General features: G+C 41.6%; 1 protein-coding gene across 1 annotated transcript in view; it reads right to left on the bottom strand.

Moving 5' to 3' along the window:
• Positions 1–21227, bottom strand: part of lrpprc (leucine-rich pentatricopeptide repeat containing) — a 72567-nt gene that overhangs the window by 30082 nt on the left and 21258 nt on the right. Inside the window, exons 15-24 of the mRNA XM_061790002.1 lie at positions 20054–20081; positions 19212–19269; positions 18454–18560; positions 16954–17031; positions 15941–16012; positions 15753–15866; positions 14268–14398; positions 13912–13997; positions 9604–9808; positions 3091–3215 (exon numbers count right to left, since the gene is read on the bottom strand). Coding sequence (XP_061645986.1) covers positions 3091–3215; positions 9604–9808; positions 13912–13997; positions 14268–14398; positions 15753–15866; positions 15941–16012; positions 16954–17031; positions 18454–18560; positions 19212–19269; positions 20054–20081 — 1004 coding nt within the window. The remainder of the gene's footprint in view (positions 1–3090; positions 3216–9603; positions 9809–13911; positions 13998–14267; positions 14399–15752; positions 15867–15940; positions 16013–16953; positions 17032–18453; positions 18561–19211; positions 19270–20053; positions 20082–21227) is intronic.

The following is a 21227-nucleotide window of genomic DNA, read 5'->3' as shown; positions in this document are numbered from 1 at the left end:
CCTGCAAAAAGGCCTACGGAGCTATGTGCCCGGCTTTTTACACGCTATCTCTGTCCTGCAGCTGACGGCATATTCAGCAGAGATAGAAAATAAAACTCCACAGCATAATTTGATATTTTTGGACTGTTCAAGTAAGCATTGAAAAGGAACAACTTGGGTGAGAAAAAAAAAAAAAAAAAAAAAAATCAGACAAAAGGCCAAAACAGTTCAGGGGTTGCAGCGCTTGGCTGAACCACCAACTCCATAAAAAAAGGCCACGAGTCAAGAACCTTTGAAGAGCCAAATTATGCCCCCCCCCCCGCCCTCTCGAGGCAACACGGCTGTTTTTCATTGTATTTATGTTTTTAACTACACAACGCAGCTGTCTGGTTTAGGTACTCTCCCCTTGGTGAGGTCACATGAAGGTGGATGTGGTTAGGGCAGACACAAGAACAAAAAAGAGGGCTTTTGGGTGAGGGCTGTAGGGGGCGAATGAAGAGATGCACTCCAGAACCACTTGCCCCTCTGGCACACTGACGTTGACCTTTTCATAGGCAACCAGACAAGATGATAAATAAAAGTAGGGAAAAAAACAAAATAACCTAATCGAGACCTAAAGTGAACCTTTCATTCCCAAAGCAAACATTTTTAAACTACTATAATATTCAGGTGTTTCTACAGCATTGTTCGAACAATACTTATTATTTTATATCACATTTTATATAATATTTTAGTCACTTAAGTTTTATTTTAGGGTTTCTTCGGGGAAATGCTCAAATTCTGAACTCAATATAGTCATCAATTTATGTTTTTCTTTGGAATTTCTCAATTTCTCACCACTCACTAGGACTGTACGACTAATTTATTGTATTAATTAATTTGAGCGGCCTCACAGTTCTGAGGACCCGGGTTCAATCCCCGGCCCCGCCTGTGTGGAGTTTGCATGTTCTCCCCGTGCCTGCGTGGGTTTTCTCCGGGCACTCCGGTTTCCTCCCACAACCCAAAAAAACATTCATAAATTGGAGACTCTAAATTGCCCGTAGGTGTGACTGTGAGTGCGAATGGTTGTTTGTTTGTATGTGCCCTGCGATTGGCTGGCAACCAGTTCAGGGTGTACCCCGCCTCCTGCCCGATGACAGCTGGGATAGGCTCCAGCATGCCCGTGACCCTAGTGGGGAGAAGTGGCTCAGAAAATGGATGGATGGATGGATAATTAATTTGAATTTATGGGTCAGGAAGATTCTTCTTTTTTCTTTTTTTTTTTACTGGCAGCTTGCACAGTTAAAAGCGTGTCCTGGCTGATGTGCACCGCTTATACTAACAACACGGTTGCGAAGCGAGCAGAGCTACTTCACAAAAGCACGGTCAGTGTTACAAATTTAGTGAGCCCTTTAGACTATTTTTCAAAAAATTAATTCCCGCTAGGAAATAGATAACATGAGGGGAATTATTTTCACATTTGTTTTCCAGATGACAAGAAAGGAGCCCAGTGAATGTTATGATGGATTCAATCTCCCTGAACATTGCCAAATATTTTGCTGAGGTCGCCTTGCATCACCTGTATGAAAAAGCATGAGAGGTGGAGGACATGCGTTGTTACTATGAGACAAACAACTGAATCATTCAGTTGGATTTGTTGCTAAATACATTAAATATGTTTGAAGATTTGGGGGATTTTTTGGGTGGGGCTAAAACAGGGCCACGTTGATGTCACGAGGGAACAGCAGGAGTCGGCCCGCCCCCACTATGTGCCCTCATTTTAGTTGTGGCGATTCGGCGTAATTGCCACTTCCTTATCTTAATAACTTGGGCTATTTTTCTACCACAACAGCGTGCAATTGGTCATCAAGCTATACCTACAACCCGATGTGTTTCGTTTAATTGCCGCTACACTGTCTATGCCTTGTGCACCCACGCACAGCATGTAGCGAGACTGGCGAAACTGACTCTTCCGCCGCCCACACCTCCCCACCAGCACTAGCAGATCATAGCCACCAGCGGGGGCCGCCGATCGCCACCCCGGTGTTAAGGCCGTCAGCCTCAATGTGCTTGCTGGCTGCCCACGATGTCGCAGGGGGGAAGGAGGAGCTGAATAAAATCATCCAGGGTGACCGGTGCGCATCGTGCTGCTGTGGCCGCTGCAGAGTACGCCACGGGCGGCCACAATTCCACCAACGACCCGCTCAATTTCAACGGAGCCAAAAGGAGGGGCAAATTGTCTCTGAGATCCCGGTGTAATGACCGGCAGCCGTGCCAGGTCTCAGAGGCTGCCTGCCAGCCACAGATTGCCTCTCTGAGGCCCTTGAGAGCATGTGCATCGCTCGGAACGAGTCGGGAGAGAAGGCACTTTTCTGACTGACGGCGCAAAGTTTCACAGGCCAGGGTTTCCAGAGCATTCAGCGACACACCCAGTGTCTGAAAGCTGAGACAATGTGTCATTTCTTCACACTTTTGAAGCCAGATTTCATTTATTCATTCAAAAATGGCAGACTTGTTAACAACACCCTTCTCTGTGGTGTGTTAAACATACAAAAAAAAAATTTGGGTCTGTTTACCAGCACTTTAAGGATGGTGTTTACATATGTTTTGACAAAAGTGAAATTTTTACAAGCGGAAGTAGTTTTTGTTCACATTATCTGTAAAAAAAAAAACATGTATGTCTGTTATTTCTGTGGAAGTACCGTTTCAAAGCTTGTTTGGTTTCAGGAGAAATAAAGCAAATCCCAGAAGGGGGAAAAAATATCCCAAAAGCAAAACTTGTTTTGAATCATGTCATTTGCTTTTTCTATATGCAAAGGACAGGGGGAAAAAACATTTTCTAAGGGAACCGCAATTGTTGGGGCGTCTATTTATGTTATGAAATATGACTGTCTCTGTTAATCATAGCTATTTGACTTTTACTTTGTTTTAGGGCGGGATGGATGCATTTGAATAAAAAAAGAACTACACTGAGCCCCCAGAATGTGAATGGTTCAACGATTGAAGCAAATAATAATTTGCTACACGTTTTATGGTTTACCGTTAACAACAGAATAGTTTTTTATTAAACTTCTTTTAGCACTTTAGTGACATAAACTATGGTAAAAGGCTTATAAAATGTTGCTGTGTGACCTTTCTGCAGGAGCTCCGTGTCTCCCTTCTCCACCAGGCTGACGATGATGTCATGGATGCGTGGCAGGTGGCCATAGCGCTTCTGACACTCCAGTGCTGCGTCCAGAGCTCCGGGGAGGTCATTACTGCCGGCACGCCATCCAAAAAAACACACACAAAAGGAAACGAGAACGAGAGTGAGCGAATTAGATGTGCAATCAGTTAGGCTTGTATGGGGAGAAAATCCAGAGCGTTAACCTCGTGCCCTCGCATTAAAGTACAATGACCTGCTGCAACAATACAAGCCATTTAATGCATGACAGCCCAACTACAGGTGATGAGGCCTTTTGGCCCCAAAACATCATTCTCACACAATCATGCACTCTTTCCCCCTTGCTGGTGCGCAGTGGGCTAATGTCTCTCTGGACAGGCTTTCATTGGCGCTTGATGCTTGACAGCAGACAAAAGGGCCGATCTTTAGCCTCCATGGTTATCTGAAACTTCTCGCAACGCATCGCTCGCTTCTTTTGTCCTTGTCAGCAACTTTTCCTCACCTCTTGTTTGCTTGTCCTCCTGATCACTCCTGCTTCCACTAAATCGTCTGTTCTTGGCCTCACAACCTTAGATTTGTTTGAATTTTAAAAAAAAATGTTTTTTTTAAATTATTTTTTTTAAATGCAACATGCTAAATTGTTACAAGTAAACACCTGTATATACAAAACCCAAAATATACACTAATCACAAAACGTTATGAAGAAAACAATCAGGTTACATTTCAGGATGAACTTAAAAGTGGAGATGAGTTTGCAGTTTTAAAACCGCTACTTTGAATGTAGCCTCAAGTCACTAATTTCATTGATTTATTCTATAATGTATATAATAAAATATTAATAGAACAAAAAAATTGCATACATTCAACATTTTCTATACATTTTATTTTAAACAATTACAATTACCTTAATTATAATTACTAAAATCCACATCCACAATATTTTTTCCCCTTATCTTCGAATGACCCAGCCCATCTTTCCATTTTAAAAATCAAACATAGCCCAAAGGTTTGCCCACCCATACTTTACATCCTCACTGAGCTGAAACCTCTTTTGACATTAGACATGAATCATGTTCAACCAGTTTTGTGCATGCGTGTTTTTCCCTAAAGGTTTGGCTACTGTTTCAAAATTGGTTCTCTGGTTATTTGTTAATCTCATTCCATCATTTCCTTACTAAACTCATGGCCTGGCATGCGATTCCATGGAGGGAGGACAAGTGCGCCTGATGGATTAATAAAGGAACGCAGAGACCGCAAAGCTGAAGACAAGTTGAGGGAGGGAACGGGGCGCACAAGAGACCACTTCACTTCAATCGGCGGTGTTGTGACAGCGCTGCTGTCAATCTGTTGATTGGGTAATTACCATGTCAATCACACAGAGGTCAAAGCAGAGAGGGCTTCAATGGTGAAAGAGGAGAACAGTTAAATGTTACAGTGATGAAGGTTGATTTTTTTTTATTTTTTTTTGTCCGTGTGTGTTCGTGTTTTTGCTGTGTGTGTGTGTGTGTGTGTTCATAAATTAACCCAATAAAGACCAGCAAGCAAACAGGTATGGCCTTGAATTCAACTTCTGTGATGCAGGAGATGCAACGATTAGTGTTGCTTAGTCAACTTCTGGTGAGTGAGATGAAGAGGGACAACTATATTTAGAAATGCAACTCAAGGGTGATTGAACAATACAGTGTAGACATTTTTGGTATACACTCCCTTACTTTCATACATTCTCTCCAAGTTCGACCTACTATCATACATCACTTCTATATGAGACATCTAAAACGGGCCCATCACTTGGCCAGGCATTGCAATTATACCCCCTCAGACCGACGATCAACACCCCCCCCCCCCCCCCCCCCCCAAAAAAAAAGGAGAGCTAAGGATGTCAAATAATGGATAATTTCCTCTCGGTACAATTTAAATGTCACTTTGCATTGCCATTTACTACAGCGCAACCTGTTAATGTCCCCAACTTTGCATGTCAGCCACTTTCCAGCCAATTAAGCACTGAAACGAAATATATAACCAAAGGGTTGCTGGTGGAAACCTGAAGGATTAGACAAGGAAGCTAATTGTGCCTCATTCTTCCTCTGCTGCCCTCTTTTGTGTGACGAAGACGGGCAGGACTGTTATCAAGCCACTGTCCTCGTACGGGGGAGGACGAGGGGTGTCTGGAGAACACAAATGAGCTGCTGATCATGACACCACTAGCCTGCTGTTATGTTTGCGTAAGAAAGGCATTTACTTATGCTAATAGGAAGCCTGACACAGTGGCAATGATGCCAACTTTGTCAGCCATGAAATAGAACAAAAGAACAAAACAAAACAAAAAAAAATACACCATTGGTACCTCCCCAAAATGGGTTTTACCATAGCCCATGCTACATTGTTTCGTGGCAAACTCAACAAAGTAGTTTGTAAAGTCTACACACCCTGGTTCAAATGCAAGGTATTTGTGATATAAAAAAAATGTGACCAATATAAAAAATGTCTAAACTTTTCCCACCATTAATGCGCCCCATAACCCGTGCAACAAAAAAAATATCTTTTCGTGAGGGGAAGCAAAAACAAACAACTGAGCTGATATGGTTGCACGAGTGCATACACTCTTACAACTGGGGATGTGGCTGTTTACGATTAACCTTTCACATTTAAACTCATGTAAAATGGGACAGCACACCCATGCTACCATTTAAAGTACTCCTGATTAACACCAACTAAACTTCTGACATTAAACAAATATTTACTTTATGACTTTATTCTGCATTAGCAGAGGACAAAAATAATAATAATCATAATATACAAATTTGGGTTACGTCGCCACTGCCATAAACCAAGGACCTCTTGTAAACTAGCGATTATTCTAATAATCGATTAATCTGTCGATTATATTTTCAATTAATTGATGAAACCATTTTTATTCATTTATTTCTATCCCTTTATTAAAAACAGGATATTATTTCAAGTTAACAGTGCAGAAAATGCACAAACATAAATGTATTATGATTCAGTAATTGGTTTGGTCCGTAACATCAGAAAAGCTGGAAAAATGTTGATCATTGTTTTCCAAAGTAAAAGAAGATGTTTGCAAATGTCTTATTTGGAAGAAACACAAAGTTAATCAGTCTGCTTTCATGGAGGACTACAGAAATCAGAGAATATTTAATGCTCACAGGCTGAAATTTCAAGGATTTGGACAATTTGAAGTTAAACAATAGCTCTAAATGATGAATCGATTACCAAAAATTATTTAATTGATTTGATAATCAATTAGTTGTTGATTAATCATTGCACACTTACTTAAAACCATTGCCTGTACAAGTAAATAAAGTTTTTATGACTCTTTGGACTCTGGAACAAATATTCCAATGTCTACCCAATTGTGGTCAAGGTACCACTTTAGTTGTTGGAGAGAAGCTTCTTCGCTTCCCAACATAACAATAATACATTTGCCACACCAAATATCTGTGGTGTACTTGTAGTATTTAAAAAATAAAAAATAAAAGTCTGACAGGCAGTCTCAGCTATCAGAAAAAAGTGAGGGTGTTTCTCTGAGTTGCTTCGCTTTCTATCTCTCTCTCTCTCTCTCTCTCTCTCTCGATCTCAAGACCATTTCCAACTCCGTTTTTCAGAATTATTATTCATGTCCTGCCATCTTCCTGCTCATTGCCATTTTCTGTCGCTAATCACTTTCAGAACAAGTGGCAGCCAGGGCTGCCAGACAGAGTGGTAGCAAGTTAGCGCAAACAATACGGAGTGAACGGGCGGGAAGGCTCACAGGGCGGCACATATGATGGGCTGTCAAGGGCTAATCTCCCGCAGAAGTGTTCATTAAGTCATTAAGCGGCGACGCAGCAGATGAGACTGGCGCGGGCGAGACTGAAGCCTGCTTTGTCCTCATATATTGGCGTGCTCCCTCCGCCTTCTCCTAACAATCGGTTTGTCCACTGAGTGACAGAACGAAAACAGATGAAGAGGGCAAGTAGACTAAATTCAAATGTTTGGCACTGAATCGGACAGCGACGAGATGTTGAACGTGGTATGCATTACCAACCATTTTACAACAAAAAGTGCGCCATTTCTTACAGTAAAAGTAAAGCGCTTCATGAAAAAGTTTAACCCCTTTTTATTGGCTTGACTGTTGACTGGCTATTGACACAATACTGTCAAAGGGTACAAACAAACTTCCACCAAGCAGTATAGTTAGAAAATCTGTTTGCGTTTCCATTGCTTTACAGGGATGAATTCCCAACATTTTCAGGGTGACCCTATTGGTACCAGCCACATTCATTATAAATGTGTACGTCAATTTTTTTGTGGGGTGGAGTGTAAGAATTCCATCCATCCAGCCATCCATTTTCTGAGCTGCTTATCCTCACAAGGGTCGCGGGAGTGCTGGAGCATATCCCAGCTATCATCGGGCAGAAGGGGGGGTACACCCTGAAACCGGAGTGCCCGGAGAAAACCCATGCAGGCACGGGGAGAACATGCAAACTCCACACAGGCGGGGCCGGGGATTGAACCCTGGTCCTCAGAACGGTGAAGCAGAGGCTCTAACCAGTCGTCCACCGTGAGTGTAAGAATTATCCCGTGAGAAATAACCTTTGAATGGAAAGTTGTACAGGAATGAAAAAGACCCAATGGTAAAACTCGCATCCTTCTATTAAGTGGAAAGGTTGCGAAGTTTACCAAAACATTTGATCTGTATGGTGCCCAGATAGCCATTGGGCCTAAAAAAATAAAAATAAAAAATAAAAAAAAAATAAAAAAAATAATAATAAAAATCACACACTGGAAACTGAAACCAGATCATGAATGACCATTCCTATTCATAACCTGGTGAAATGAACCTGAACCGCTTGGTGAAAATATGTCTCAGGAATTCCAAGTAGCCTACATAGTATGTAAATGAATTATTCCGTTTCAAATAACTTTTAAAACAGTGTCCCGGAATAGAACTTAACCAGCCCTCCCATTTTTAAGGACAAGCTTAACTCTAGACCACCCGCATCCTGCTACAAAATCAGAAGTAATAGTAGTCAAAGTGATGTTCACCAAAATACCTGATCTGTACTGCAGATGGAAACCAACATCATGAAATATGGTACATAAAGGTATACTGCAGTCCATTGATCAGTTAACTAATACAATATTGTTCTAATCTTAGTCACTGATGGTGTAGTGGTATACTCGCCTGACTTTGGTGCAGGCAGCGTGGGTTCAGTTCCCACTCAGTGACGGTATGAATGTGAGTGCGAATGGTTGTCCGTGTCTATATGTGCCCTGCTACTGACTGGCGACCAGTTCAGGGTGTAGTCTGCCTTTCGCCCGAAGTCAGCTGGGATAGGCTCCAGCGCCCCACGACCCTAACCAGGATAAGCGGTGTTGAAAATGGATGGATGGATGTTCTAATCTTGTAATAAAAGAGCCACGCATTAGGAGGAAAGGTGTTATTTTGGTCTGAGGATGAAGACAAAGGGTCTTCTTTCGCGCTCTTTCATTATTTCAATAAATAATAGCATGGCAACTATGAGATGTAAACATATTGGATGCAACATGATGCAAGCTGCTCTCCCAATTTACAATAATAAATGTTAGTCCAGGGGGTACCAATGGCTGAAGGAACGGAACTCCGGCGTATACCGAGGACCTTCTGTAAAACACAAATAACTACTGTAACACCATTTGGAGGAAACTCAACTTGAGTTTAATTGGTGCACTGGGTGACATTTGGATGCTACGCGTTTGTGTGTGTTTATGTTCTGGCTTACTGCTGACCCAGGAGTAAATTAGCCCGCTAATCTCGCTGAGGCAGTGATTAACGAGTGAACCTCACAACCGTTTGGCCAGAATTACTACAAAAATAAGTAGCGGCGGGGGAGCACCTGCAAAGTACTACTTTTGAGGTAAACACAATATGAAAGTATGTGTACGGCCTCTGTGTTTGCGAGTCCCCTAACGGTGTGGCTGGGGTAAATCTGGCAATTAGTGCTCTGTACATAATTAACATGCTAATGAGTTGATCCTACTTAAAAGCTACTCTGATAAATAGAGCACACAAACACACAGGAGGTGAATGGCACACAGGCGCTGAGGAGGCGGGCTGATACAAGTAACCCCGCGGCCAGTGTTTGATAACACTGATCTGCATTTCGCATTTACAGAGAACCACACAGACTATAGATACACACACCTTGGGAATATAGTAATGGGTGGGCGAGAGGGGTGGGGGCTCATGAGAGAGGAGGCAGCTGCTGAATCCAAAACAAAAAAAGCCACACGCACTCGGGAATACAAAAAAAGCACACAAATGAGCAATTTCCACATCCTCTCTCTGTCTGATTCACTGAACCAGAATGTAACCTCGGCTATGATCACAGGGAGGGATGAGCGACATGCCCAGATACATATTTACACGCATCCACACCTGCCAAATGGATGTGGTATGACAATACGCTGACACATGGTTACAAACAAAGGGGGAGTACCTGTCAAAATAGGCGCTGACCAGGGGCGCACAGAGATTGGCACTGGGCTTGGCCAGCCCAAGAGTGAAGATTGTGTCCTGGAGGCGCTGAACCGCAGGGGCGCCTTTGGATACTGCGGCGTTAAGTGTGTGGAAGAGCATGGTGACGTGGCTGTCATTCAGCGCCACGTCCTTCTCTTTCATCTCTTTCAGGATGTCCACAGCCTCTGAAGAGGAGGCAGAGAGAAAGTTATTAATCAACATAAAAGAAAAAACAAGTTTACATTCAAAGACAGAGACCAAGGAGAGTAGAAAAAAAGTCAGGTGTGCAAATACTTTAATAAAAGGCCCTTTTAGCTAATTCAAAGTCGGCAAAACAAACCCATATAAAAACAGCATTTGCACCCAGTGGGGGATGCAAATGCAACCCTGGATAATGCCAACTCTGCTCTAATTGCTACGTGCGGTTTTCTAAACGAGACTACAATTACTAGACCCCTACAACGAAGGCCAGCTTTTTTGCCTTGGCCATGCGGAGAAGGGGTGTGGGGTGGGCTAAATTATAGGTATGCAGCGACGAGGGCCAGCCATGGCCTCGATGAGACCTCGGTAAACGGGACGAGGGGCCCAACCATTTTCCATGGAAATGGAAGGTTATTTACCTCACCACGCGCCCATCTGGCAAACACAAGAGGGGGCTGAGCGGTGAACAGGGGAGTGTGCACATATTTGTGTGTGTGTGTATTACGAGGGTAAAGTAATTAAGATGCATTTACGATCTCTTTAGACAGCTGCTAATGGGTTGATAGCGATACAGCTGCTTTCCAACACAGATACTAATCTATACACCATGACCGAGGGGCAGGACGTGGACGTGTACAGAATGCATGTGAATCATGTGCGCAGTTGTAGTTAAACTTTAAAAGACAATATTGATGATGTCTTTTTAACTAGAAAAACAGTGAACCCCCGCATATTTGTGGTTCGGCATTTGGGGATTCACCTATTCGCAGATCATTTTGGGGAACCTAGCCCCCGTTATTCCCAGAATGCCAAGCAAGGAGGGACTGGCGGAGCCCCCGCCACCACACCCGGACATGGGTGAGCATGTAGTTTGGACCGGGCAGGTTTCCGCAGCAATGGCACATGCCCAGCCCCGTCGTCCACTGTTCTGTCTGTATTCGCAATGGAATTAAAAAATTAACTCCCTAAATTCCATGTTTCACAACTCATCAACCACATTTATTAACATCTAATACAAGAGCTGCACCAAATTGAGGATATTTTTACTATCGATTGAGTCAACGCATTCCCTTGGAAGTACTGATGTACCCTTGGATTTCACCTTTTATTTCCAAGTGTGTATTGTTGGTTGATAAACCCACTCAGTCATCTCACGCCCCCAAAGTCTTTGTTCTCTTATACAAACTCTCCATCACCCTGTGACACACCCACTAATCACTGAGGCCAATGGTTCGGAGTTGATTTGCCCAAATGGAGCGGTCCATCCACCATTCACACCACCTTGCACCTCCCGGAATACATCACTGCTTTTACCCGCCCGTTTAGCCAGTATGCATATCCATCAGCTCAGCCAAGCAGCGGGGCCAGCAAAGTGAGCCAGGCCTCTAACACACAGACACACACACACACAACCAAGTCCCAGGAGACAGGGAGGAGGACAAGCCAGGCAAACAAATATCGCACAGCCCAGTGGTTCATTTAATGTTCCATGACTTGACTGCAGGTGAAAACATACAAGGAGCACCAACTCACAGCACGTTACAGAAAAGAAAGACAGTTGCAGAGGAGGCCAAGGGCAGGTCAAAGAGACAACTGGCGATGAAGAGGTGTATTTAAAAAAAAAAAAAAAAAGACAGAAGGAAGAAGTGCAAGACTGGGAAGTTACAGTGAGGGGGTGTATCCTATTATGTGATACTTTTCCAGGCTTTTATCACAGCCTCTTTGAGTTATTGTGTTGGAGGAGTTACTCCCTTCAGTCTCCCCGATAGCCAGTAAACTACATGCTCTATAGGTTTAAGTTCAGTGATTGACTTAGCCAGACTAAAACATACAATACGAACTACAAATCATTTGCGTGCATCTAGCCCGTGACCCACTGACATCACCAAACTTTGCATTATTTAGTGATACTTTTACAGACTTTCACCAGTCTCTTTCCGTTGTTTATTTTGGGGGGGCTCATTCCCTTCAGTCTGTAAAGTGCAAACTCTATATGGTTTCAGTCTCGAGTAGATTAGTCGACTAGTCATGGCTATGTTGACTATCAAAATTGTCAACAATTAATAATTAATTTAATTAAGCATTTCAAGTACTGAAGAGGAATGCGATGCAAACCCTTTGAGACAGAACTTGTCTTTCATGGCAACATGGCAGTGATACACAAGCATTTAAAAGAAAGCAAACTGTGGCTGATTCAGTTTCTGACGAATACACTATTTCGGTGAGCTATTTGGCTAGTTAGCTGCTAATATCAGCGTCAACGGCTGTGAGCCTACTTGCTTATTGCAGTAAACGAAACTGGCATGTATGAGCCATTAACATTGCATTGTCAAAGAGAGCAAGTCATTTACAACACTTGAAAACATGGAATGAAACAAATTTGGACATAGCCAGCAAAATGATCCGATTAGTCGACTATTCACAAAAATAATCGGTGACTTGTCGACTATTGAAATAATAATTTATTGCAGTGCTAGTCTAGACTGATTTGGATTAAAACGTTTGAACATGCCATTTGGCCACAGCCTTGATACAGTTATGGCAAGCTAAATATTTTTTGTTCAGTCTTATTCACTTTAATCTGCTGTTTATCTGTTCCAATACCTTTGCTCATATAAAGTTCATCAGCTCCAGATGCAAGCACGAGGTAATAAAATTTGTCTCATATTCATCATTCGATGCATTTATATTTATTATTTATTACATATTCAGAAATCCAATTACAAATTGTGTTTAAAAAATAATTAATATGGGAACACAGGATCCACAATGGAAAATATGGCAGATCAAGTGACAGTTTCAGAGTAAAAGGCAAACAAGGAGCATTATAACAGACGTGAAGACAGATGTTAAGACATGTGGCAGATTAATGGGCCGAGAAGAGATGGCGATTGAGCAGCAGACGTAAATTAAGTGATTAGACAAAGAAGAAAATAAAAAGTGAAGAAGTTAACAGGCGTGTGGAACATAAAGAAAAAGACAACAAAAAACATTAAAAGACGTGCCGTGATAAAAAAAAACAATTCCAGCTGACATGATCTACATCTTGGGCCCGGTGTGTGCTGCGAGCCGGGCAGACCACCAGCGCCTGGGCGGGGGAATGGGCTAACATCAAGGTTAGCCAAGTGTGCTAATGTGGGTGACAAGCGCCTCGCCCAATGCGCGCACTCTGGCTAATGGCGAACGATTTAGCGCTGCCTATGCACAAACCGGCACACACAGACGCACATTCCAACTGTCGTGCTCAACAAATGCATTTTGGTTGAATTCACATGCAAATGTGTGTGTGTACCGCTCGGGCACTTTGGTGAACATGATCTGCCATGAGCATCAAGGCGGATTTCAATAATTCCAGAAAAATACACAGAGTCCTGTAATTTCCCCCTCTCATTTCTCGCTGATGCAGGGGTGCGTGCACATATGCATGTGTGTGTGTATCCAGAGATGTTGACAGGCAGCGCTAAGAGGGAGGACAGGGGAGAGGACAGACAAGGGAAACATTTGGCTGTCACTGTGTGTGTGTGTGTGGGGGGGGGGGGGGTTGGGGGGGCAAAGCGGCAACACTGATGGTAATTGGCTCTTCCACGGCCTGAAGGAAATCCATCGTAGCATTGTGAAAATGGTCGGCTAATATGCTTTGAGGGAGAGACATGGACTGGTTACAAACAAAGATACATAAAAATACAAAAAATTTATTTTACCTTGGACCTCAGCTGGCCACGCTATTTATTGTTTGATATCATACAAAACAAATTGGGTTCTACCTTTGACATGACGAATGGTACTTCCCTTAACCCTGATTGATAACAATACCCAGTCGAGTTATGACAAGGAATTTTTAAAAATAATATCTTGTGTCAGATACAAATATAAATCACAGGGTTCTTGCTCTAACCAGTTTTGAGCTTGTGCCTTTTTTGCCATCTTTATAACTCTAAATCAATCGATTTCTTGGTCTGATGACAAAAGAGCTTAAAAAGTTAGAAGAGATGGCGTGCCAGTGCAGTAATAATGTATAAATGTGGAACTGGCGAGTACCTCAATGACTGGGAGGAGAGGGGAGGGGAATCTATAATGAAAAGCTTACCTTCTACCCGGCCATTCTTAGCGAGCACCTTGACAAGTGCAATATATTTACTGGCATCCAGCCCCACTGATGAATCCTGGCGACTCCTGGAGAAGGAGAGCGAGAGAGAGACATTGTGGATTAATGTATTCCACTTACGGTAATGCAACTCATTTTATTGTAGTCGGATGTGGGGAGCAGGTGACGGCTGAAGGAAACGGGAGCATTTCCTGTGGTTGACGCGGTCAACAGAACAGGCCGGACCTTGCATTAATGTCTCTCCTAATACCAGTCAAGTTAAACTTTAATGGCATCCTACAGGTTACAGCGCATGGAGAGCAATCTGTGTGTATGAGTGTGTGTCCTGCTACACGCACATTTCCCTCTTCAGGTTGAGCGCCTCCTCCACATTGTTGTGGCGGCAGCACAGGTTGATGAGGACGGCGTAGGCCCCGACGCTCATCTCGTCCTCGTGTTGCTGCTTCAGTTCGAGAGCGCGCTGCAGGTTCTGCAAAGAGGCAAAGGCTCTTAAGAGAAGAGGCCAACCACGGAGTATAACATAAGTAACTTGGAAAGCAAAAAAATTAATGGCAGGCTTTTTAGGGCCAAGGAGCCATATCTCGTAACTTAAGCTGAAATGGACGCCACAGCTCACTATAATGGCCTAAACTATGTGATTTCACCCTGCTAATCAACAACAACAACAACAAAAAACAGTGATAATGAAAAATGTATTCTTAATGACTATTTAATGAAGAGTCTATTAAGAGGGGTGGACTTATGAATAAAATAGTAAATCATGTATGTTTAAAAAGTTAAGTAAAAATAAGTATTAATAATCTTACCTTTGATGTATTTTTCTATCCAAGTCTTCATTTTTGTATTTTTATCTAATACTTTGCATTATTTTTACTGTAATATTTTTGTCTAACATTTTGCATTAATTTCGTCACAATAGTTCAGTGATTCCCAACGAGTGTCCCGGGCACATTAGTGTGTCGTGAGTGCTCTTCAGGTGTGCCGTGGGAAAATATAAAATTTTACTGAATAGCTCAAAAACAATATTTTTTTTCCCCAAGAAATAATGTATCTTTATTCATCTATTTATGCCAGTGAGGCATAGTAACAGACGGAACAAAGAAATGCTCTTGTATTAGATGGCAGGAAGTACATACAGTAATTAATGTATCCACTTCTCGTGACATTTTTATTTGTTGGTGTGCTGTGAGATTTTTGGATTGTAAAATATGTGTCTTGGCTCCATAAAGGTTGGAAGTCACTGCAATAGTTTATATCCAATATTTCTGTAGTCAATCCCAATATTGTTGTAGCTTTCATCTAACGGTGTTTTTTTATTTGGGTAATCTTTTGGTATTTTTAGAGATTTGCGTGATATTTGCAGAAATATTGCTACTGCTTTTGTATTTTTCATCTAATCTTTTGGGATTTTTCATCTAATATTTTTGCATATTTGGATGTAATATTTTTAAATTATTACTACGGTTTATTATTTATAAAATAGTTTTGTAATTGCCATCTAAAATGTTTCTATTTTGTCTTATATTTTTGTAATTTGTGTAATTTAGGATATTTTCATTGAAATATTATTCATCTTCCAATATTTTTGCATTTTTCCTAAAATTGTGAAACCTTTGTCTAATATTTCTGTATTTTTATAGGGTCAAGGCCAATCTGTCTCCTGTGAATATTTGTTCACATTTGTACCATATTGCCCTTCTAAATGTTTCCGTCCACCTGTTTGAGCTTGGAGGGTCAAATGAACACACTTAGAGGCAGAGGTGTTCTCTTGTCTCTCCAAGCATGTAAAAATTTCAACAACAAGTCATTTGAAAGCATTGTACCTCCTCAGCCGAGAGAACCTGGATGATTTGCTTCAGCATTGAAGCCAGAGGTTTGTTTTCCGCTTTTAGCTCAGCCAGCTTAGCCTCCAGAAAGGAGACCTTCCCCTCGAGACCCTGACGGTAAACAAATATTAAGGTCAACTCGACTCAGAGACTGATAAAAAGCGTAATGCTGTTGTCACACTTACTGCCAGGCGGGGCGCTGTTGACATAGGACCGTTCGACACTCGCTCATTTGGGTCCACCAACACGATCACATCCTGACAAAAAGACAAGTTAAATCAGTAGAGTATAGTGAGTCAGGTAATACAGCTTGTTGGTCCACATGGAGGACATATTATTGAAAATTTACTTTTTAATCAAGTAATAACATTAATAATGATAATAATTCATAGGCACCTTTCAAGGTCACCTAGAAGTGAAAAAGCACAACCATGTCAATCTTTTGTCATTCTGAATTTGCTCCACTATGATGCAACAGTGTCACTAATTTACATAATAACCGCCCATGACTTGGAAGCTAGGCTGAGAGAAGAGCCACCATTTGTAAGTCACAGTCTGAAAAACTAATGTCAAAGCCAAAAATGTAAGCAGAACTGCACTGAATTTTGTTGGACTCACAAAAAAGCCTCAACTAACAGCGTTAGCTTCTGGTAAGCAGCACATACTTGACTGCTCCGTAAATGTGTCGACACAGTGGGGTTGGGAGCGCTTTTGTGTTTGTACAGTGCATGCGCCACGTGGATCAGCAAACTAATTGACGACGTGTAATTCAAGAGACTTGGTGATGAAGTACTGTCTCCATGCGGGAAAATACAATCATGCTGTCTCTGTGAGGGCTCAGGTGTGCTGTGCAGTTAGCACTTGCTTTTTTTTTTTTTTAAGACTCTGGGCTCAACATGCAGCTGCGCCTAGTTCCGCCCCTATTCGTCGTGGTAACCAAATTGGTATTCGCCATTGGCAAAACAGATGTGGGGCGGGGTGAGCAGTAGCGCCCTTGCATGAAACAATGTCATCAGCAAGACAAAAAATAGGGTGTGTAAAGTGGCTGTAATTCTAGATCGTTGACACAGTTTGACAAAAGCATACCATAGATGTGTTATTAATACACCTGAAAACCGCTTTAAATTTGAAAAAATAACCAAATAAAAATAAAAACAAAAACAATAGTTTTTTCTCAAAGTTATTTATGTGTTTATACCTTGATGAGCTCTGGAACGTGGCAAGACTCTAGCAGGTTTCGTATGCCTCTGTAGATATTTGCAGAGATGATAATGTTCTATAAAATAAAAATAAATACAATTTATCAGCTTAAAAGCACAGTATGCTATGAACCTGTTGATTTTCCATGTGTGTTGGATGGCCAAAGAATAGAACATTAACGAAGCCATAAGCAAGAAATGGTTACGTTTGTTAGAGCCTTAATTTATCTTAGCCAGAGAGGGACAATTACAGGCTGTCACGGAGCTTGCATTTGAATTAGTGGATAAATGTGGATGGAAATTAAAAGGTGAATTTAAGTGCGCTTGGGATGGATGACAAAGAAGCAAAAAAAAAAAAAAAAAAAAAACTAAAGTCGTAAAGTACTAAATTCAAACTCGACTGTACTTTGATGACCCAAAGAAACTCCACAGCACAGTTTTAAATCTACAGATGGTTTTATTTTATGTTTTTTAAATTATTTTTATTTAAATTATTTATTTATTTTTACAGCCGTGGATCAATATATGATTTCTATTGGGACTGCAGACTGAGCAGAATTGCTAACAGGCAGTTTGGACATGAAAAGCAGAGAACAACATGAACTCATCTGTAGTAACATGTCTCAACTCAAACTTGTTTGCAGAGGGTAATCTGTGGCCAATGACGTGCTGTAAATTAAGTGCAAGTGAGACAGAGTGTATGAATGATTGCGTCTCAAGGATTTGCCCCAGAAGACTATTTGGGTTTTTTCTTTGGCTATTTCACATCAGATGTACATGTTACTTTGCTCTGAAAGATGGTGGAAGGCAGCCCAGGTGCAGTGATACCCATCAATTTACAATTGCTGTATTTTTGGTATTTTTTAACCTTGGATTTCTTTTCTTTTTTCCCCCCCAATAATAAAGTAATAATTGAATATATTTCAAAGTCAGTAAGGACAGGTTGTTACTCTAAAAAGCATTTTTTTAGTGAAACTTGTGTCATGTTCGTGAAAAGTTGTGTTTTGAACAATATTTAATAACAGAGAATAAAAAAATAAAACTCATTTTAATCACAATTGCAAGACCTAATGGCATTATCAAGTATTGGTACTTGGTGTCTGTGAGTACTCACGTGCTTGTGCTTGTATTTTGTCTGGGGGGGGAAGTGGTAGCGGTGCGTCCCTAACTTTTAGTCAATAAGTTTGTATTATTATTATCTAATATTTTTGTAGTATTTTCTAATACCTGTGTTGCAGAAATTTTTTTTGTCATATTTTTGTTCAGAACATTTTTATTTTTCATAAGACTGTAAAATGTTTTTTTCTAATATTTGTTTTTAATCCATTTATTATAATATTTCTAGTCATATTTTTAACTCGTGTTTATATTTTTTGTCTAATATTTTTGCATTTTTGTCAGAATATTTTAGTGTTTTTATCTAATATCGAAGTATTTTCCCTAATAGTTTTGTATTTTATTCTAAAATGTTTTGTATTTTGTGTGTAATACGTCTGTACCTGAGCCTTCAGCTGGTTGAAGTAATTCCGCAGTTTGTCTTCCTGCGCCTGCACATCGCTCTCTGACATGCTGTCAATCAGATTGTACAGGAAGTAGGAGACCGTGTCTGGAAGTGAAACCACGCACACAAACACAGGGAGTAGAGAGGCCTTGGGAATACACTTCATTTGCCACCACGTCAGTCAGTGCATCCATTTGTGCATTCTTATGATGTTCCTGTGTGTTTTCGTCCTGCTGATGGAGGCTGCATTGGGGCGGGGGCGAGAGTGAGTGTGCGACGGCTGGTGGTGACAGCCGTGCCAAACTTCAACACATGCACACACACACACGCGCGAGTAAGGCTCGCAGATGTCGTCTAACGGGATGTGACACGGATAACAGTCTCTATCACTTGCACCAGCACACACACCAGTTATAGCACTACTTGGGGGACTCAGCGACACACTGACACATCCCAACATTAACGCCTCACAAACGCATGTTACCGCAGACATTTCACACTCATTACACACTGCTCACCACACTTTTACGACTCAGCACTGTGTCAGCAGCCAGGCTCCGTTTCCACCCATGGAGAACAAGGACATTTTTCACTCTCACACACAAACATACACAGGCTTCATCGTGAGAAATGGACCAGTCAGCAGTCTAGTGCCACTGAGACTGAAGGTACATGCACACAGGCTACTTTTATGTCATTTGAATTATAGCTGAAAGCCGATGACAACTTGAATGCTGCTACATGACAATAGCTTACCTGCAGGTTTAGTGCCGGTTTTGCTGAAGCGTTCATCGTTATACAAGAGCTCGGTGATCTGTGAGAAGAAATAAATAGCTGTTAGATCTCCAGTGTATCTGAAGGCCAGGTTGATTTGCATTGTAGTTAATCCGATCCTGAACATTTGTTTCCATCAATCCAATGCTGAACATTTTTTAATTTTTTTTCCCCAATCAACTCGCACCGCTTGCATCTTTTTTTTTTCTGGCCACCCCATGGTGGATCTGTATGCCATATCATGCCACAACAGTTTTGCTATATAACAGGATAGTTTGATATATTGTACACCACTTATTGGAAATGCAGTTGGACAGAACCTGGTTTAAGAGAGGTGAGAGATGGAGACAAAAGAATAGAGCAAAAAGAACAAAAACTATATTTACAGATTTTGGATTTTATTTATATGTGAACTGCCAGTGTTACATCGAATGAAAAAGGGACAGCAAACAGGACAAAATAGGACCGGATAGGACAGGAGCATTAAGTCTGGCAGTGCTCAACTACCTCACCAACATTATTTCATTCATACATTTTGTGTTTGCAAGCCGACATGTAATCATTTGCATGTTTCGCTGTGGCGTGAATAATTCAAGAAAAGGGAGCAGATGGTTTTTGTCATGTCGCATATTCTGACTAAATGTTACTTTAGTTAAAGCAGGCAGTATGTATAGTGATCATTGGCTGTTATGTTTTCTTGTAACACCTCGGTGAGGATTAATTTTGTGTCCTTAACAAATTCTTTAATTCACTCATCACTTCAGGGCAGTTGGAGTGCATACTTTCTTCACATGGGGACAAAAATGAGGACATTCAGCTCTTACCTTCACCATACTCTCCATGTCATCAGACCTGCAGTAGGGGGCAGTAGAGGACAAGGCATCAGCTCCCACTCCACACACGCACATTGCCCGCTCGCACTCACATAAGGAAGTTTACTTTTGGCTCACAGAACATTAAAAAAAAGACGTGAGGTGAATTTAGTAAAGGGATAGGTCCATCTTAATCACAGGTGTGTTTTTTTTTTTTTTACCATCATATGAATGTCATATTGAGAAAAATCAGCTTGCCTTTATCGTCACTAAATACCAAAAATAAGTTTTACAAATGTTTATGCTTCTCTTGATCACAGATTTATAAATTTATAACTTGATAAACTGAACTGAAATGAATGAAATTCTTATCCAGAATTAAGTGTTTTGTAATAAGACTTGGCGGCAGGGTGGGCGACTGGTTAGCATATCCGCCTCACAGTTCTGAGGACCGGGTTCAAATCCGGCCTTGCTTGTGTGGAGTTTGCATGTTCTCCCAGTGCCTGCGTGGGTTTTCTCCGGGTACTCAGGTTTCCTCCCACATACAAAAAACATGCACAGTAGGTTAATTGAAGACTCTAAATTGCCTGTAGGTGTGAATGTGAGTGCGAATGGCTGGTTGTTTATATGTGCCCTGGGATTGGCTGGCGACCAGTTTAGGATGAACCCCGCCTCTCGCCCGAAGGTAGCTGGGATAGGCTTCAGTCTGCCCACGACCCCAGTGAGGATAAAGCGGTACAGAAAAAGAATGGATGGTAAGGGGACTTACAGACTAAGAACTACTAAATAAGCAATCTTGTAAGAGTTTTAGTAGACTATTTGGCGACTGGATGGCTGCATGCTAGTAAATCACGCAACAATGCAGCCAAACCGTCACGTCACCATGACAACAAAAGTATGGCACAAAACACCACACGCGACGTACAGACAAGACTTGACGCCCTCCAGCCCACAGGACAAGAGAGACAAGACGGCGATACAAAAGCATGGCAAACCACAAAAGAAGTCTCTCTCTCTCTCTCTCACTCTCACACACACACACACACACACACGCACGAAATGATGACAACGTGTGACATCCCTGGTGCTGTCAGGGAGTCGGAGAGGAGGCAAGAGGAGAAGAGAGGTCTTTAATGATTAAATTATCCCGTGACCTTGTCTTTGACAGGTCCCGCATCACGATGGT

This window comes from Phyllopteryx taeniolatus, chromosome 11 (assembly GCF_024500385.1).
Source record: "Phyllopteryx taeniolatus isolate TA_2022b chromosome 11, UOR_Ptae_1.2, whole genome shotgun sequence".
Taxonomy (NCBI): domain Eukaryota; kingdom Metazoa; phylum Chordata; class Actinopteri; order Syngnathiformes; family Syngnathidae; genus Phyllopteryx; species Phyllopteryx taeniolatus.
Note: the sequence above shows the minus strand (reverse complement) of the source record. Positions and strands in the feature narration are given on the sequence as shown.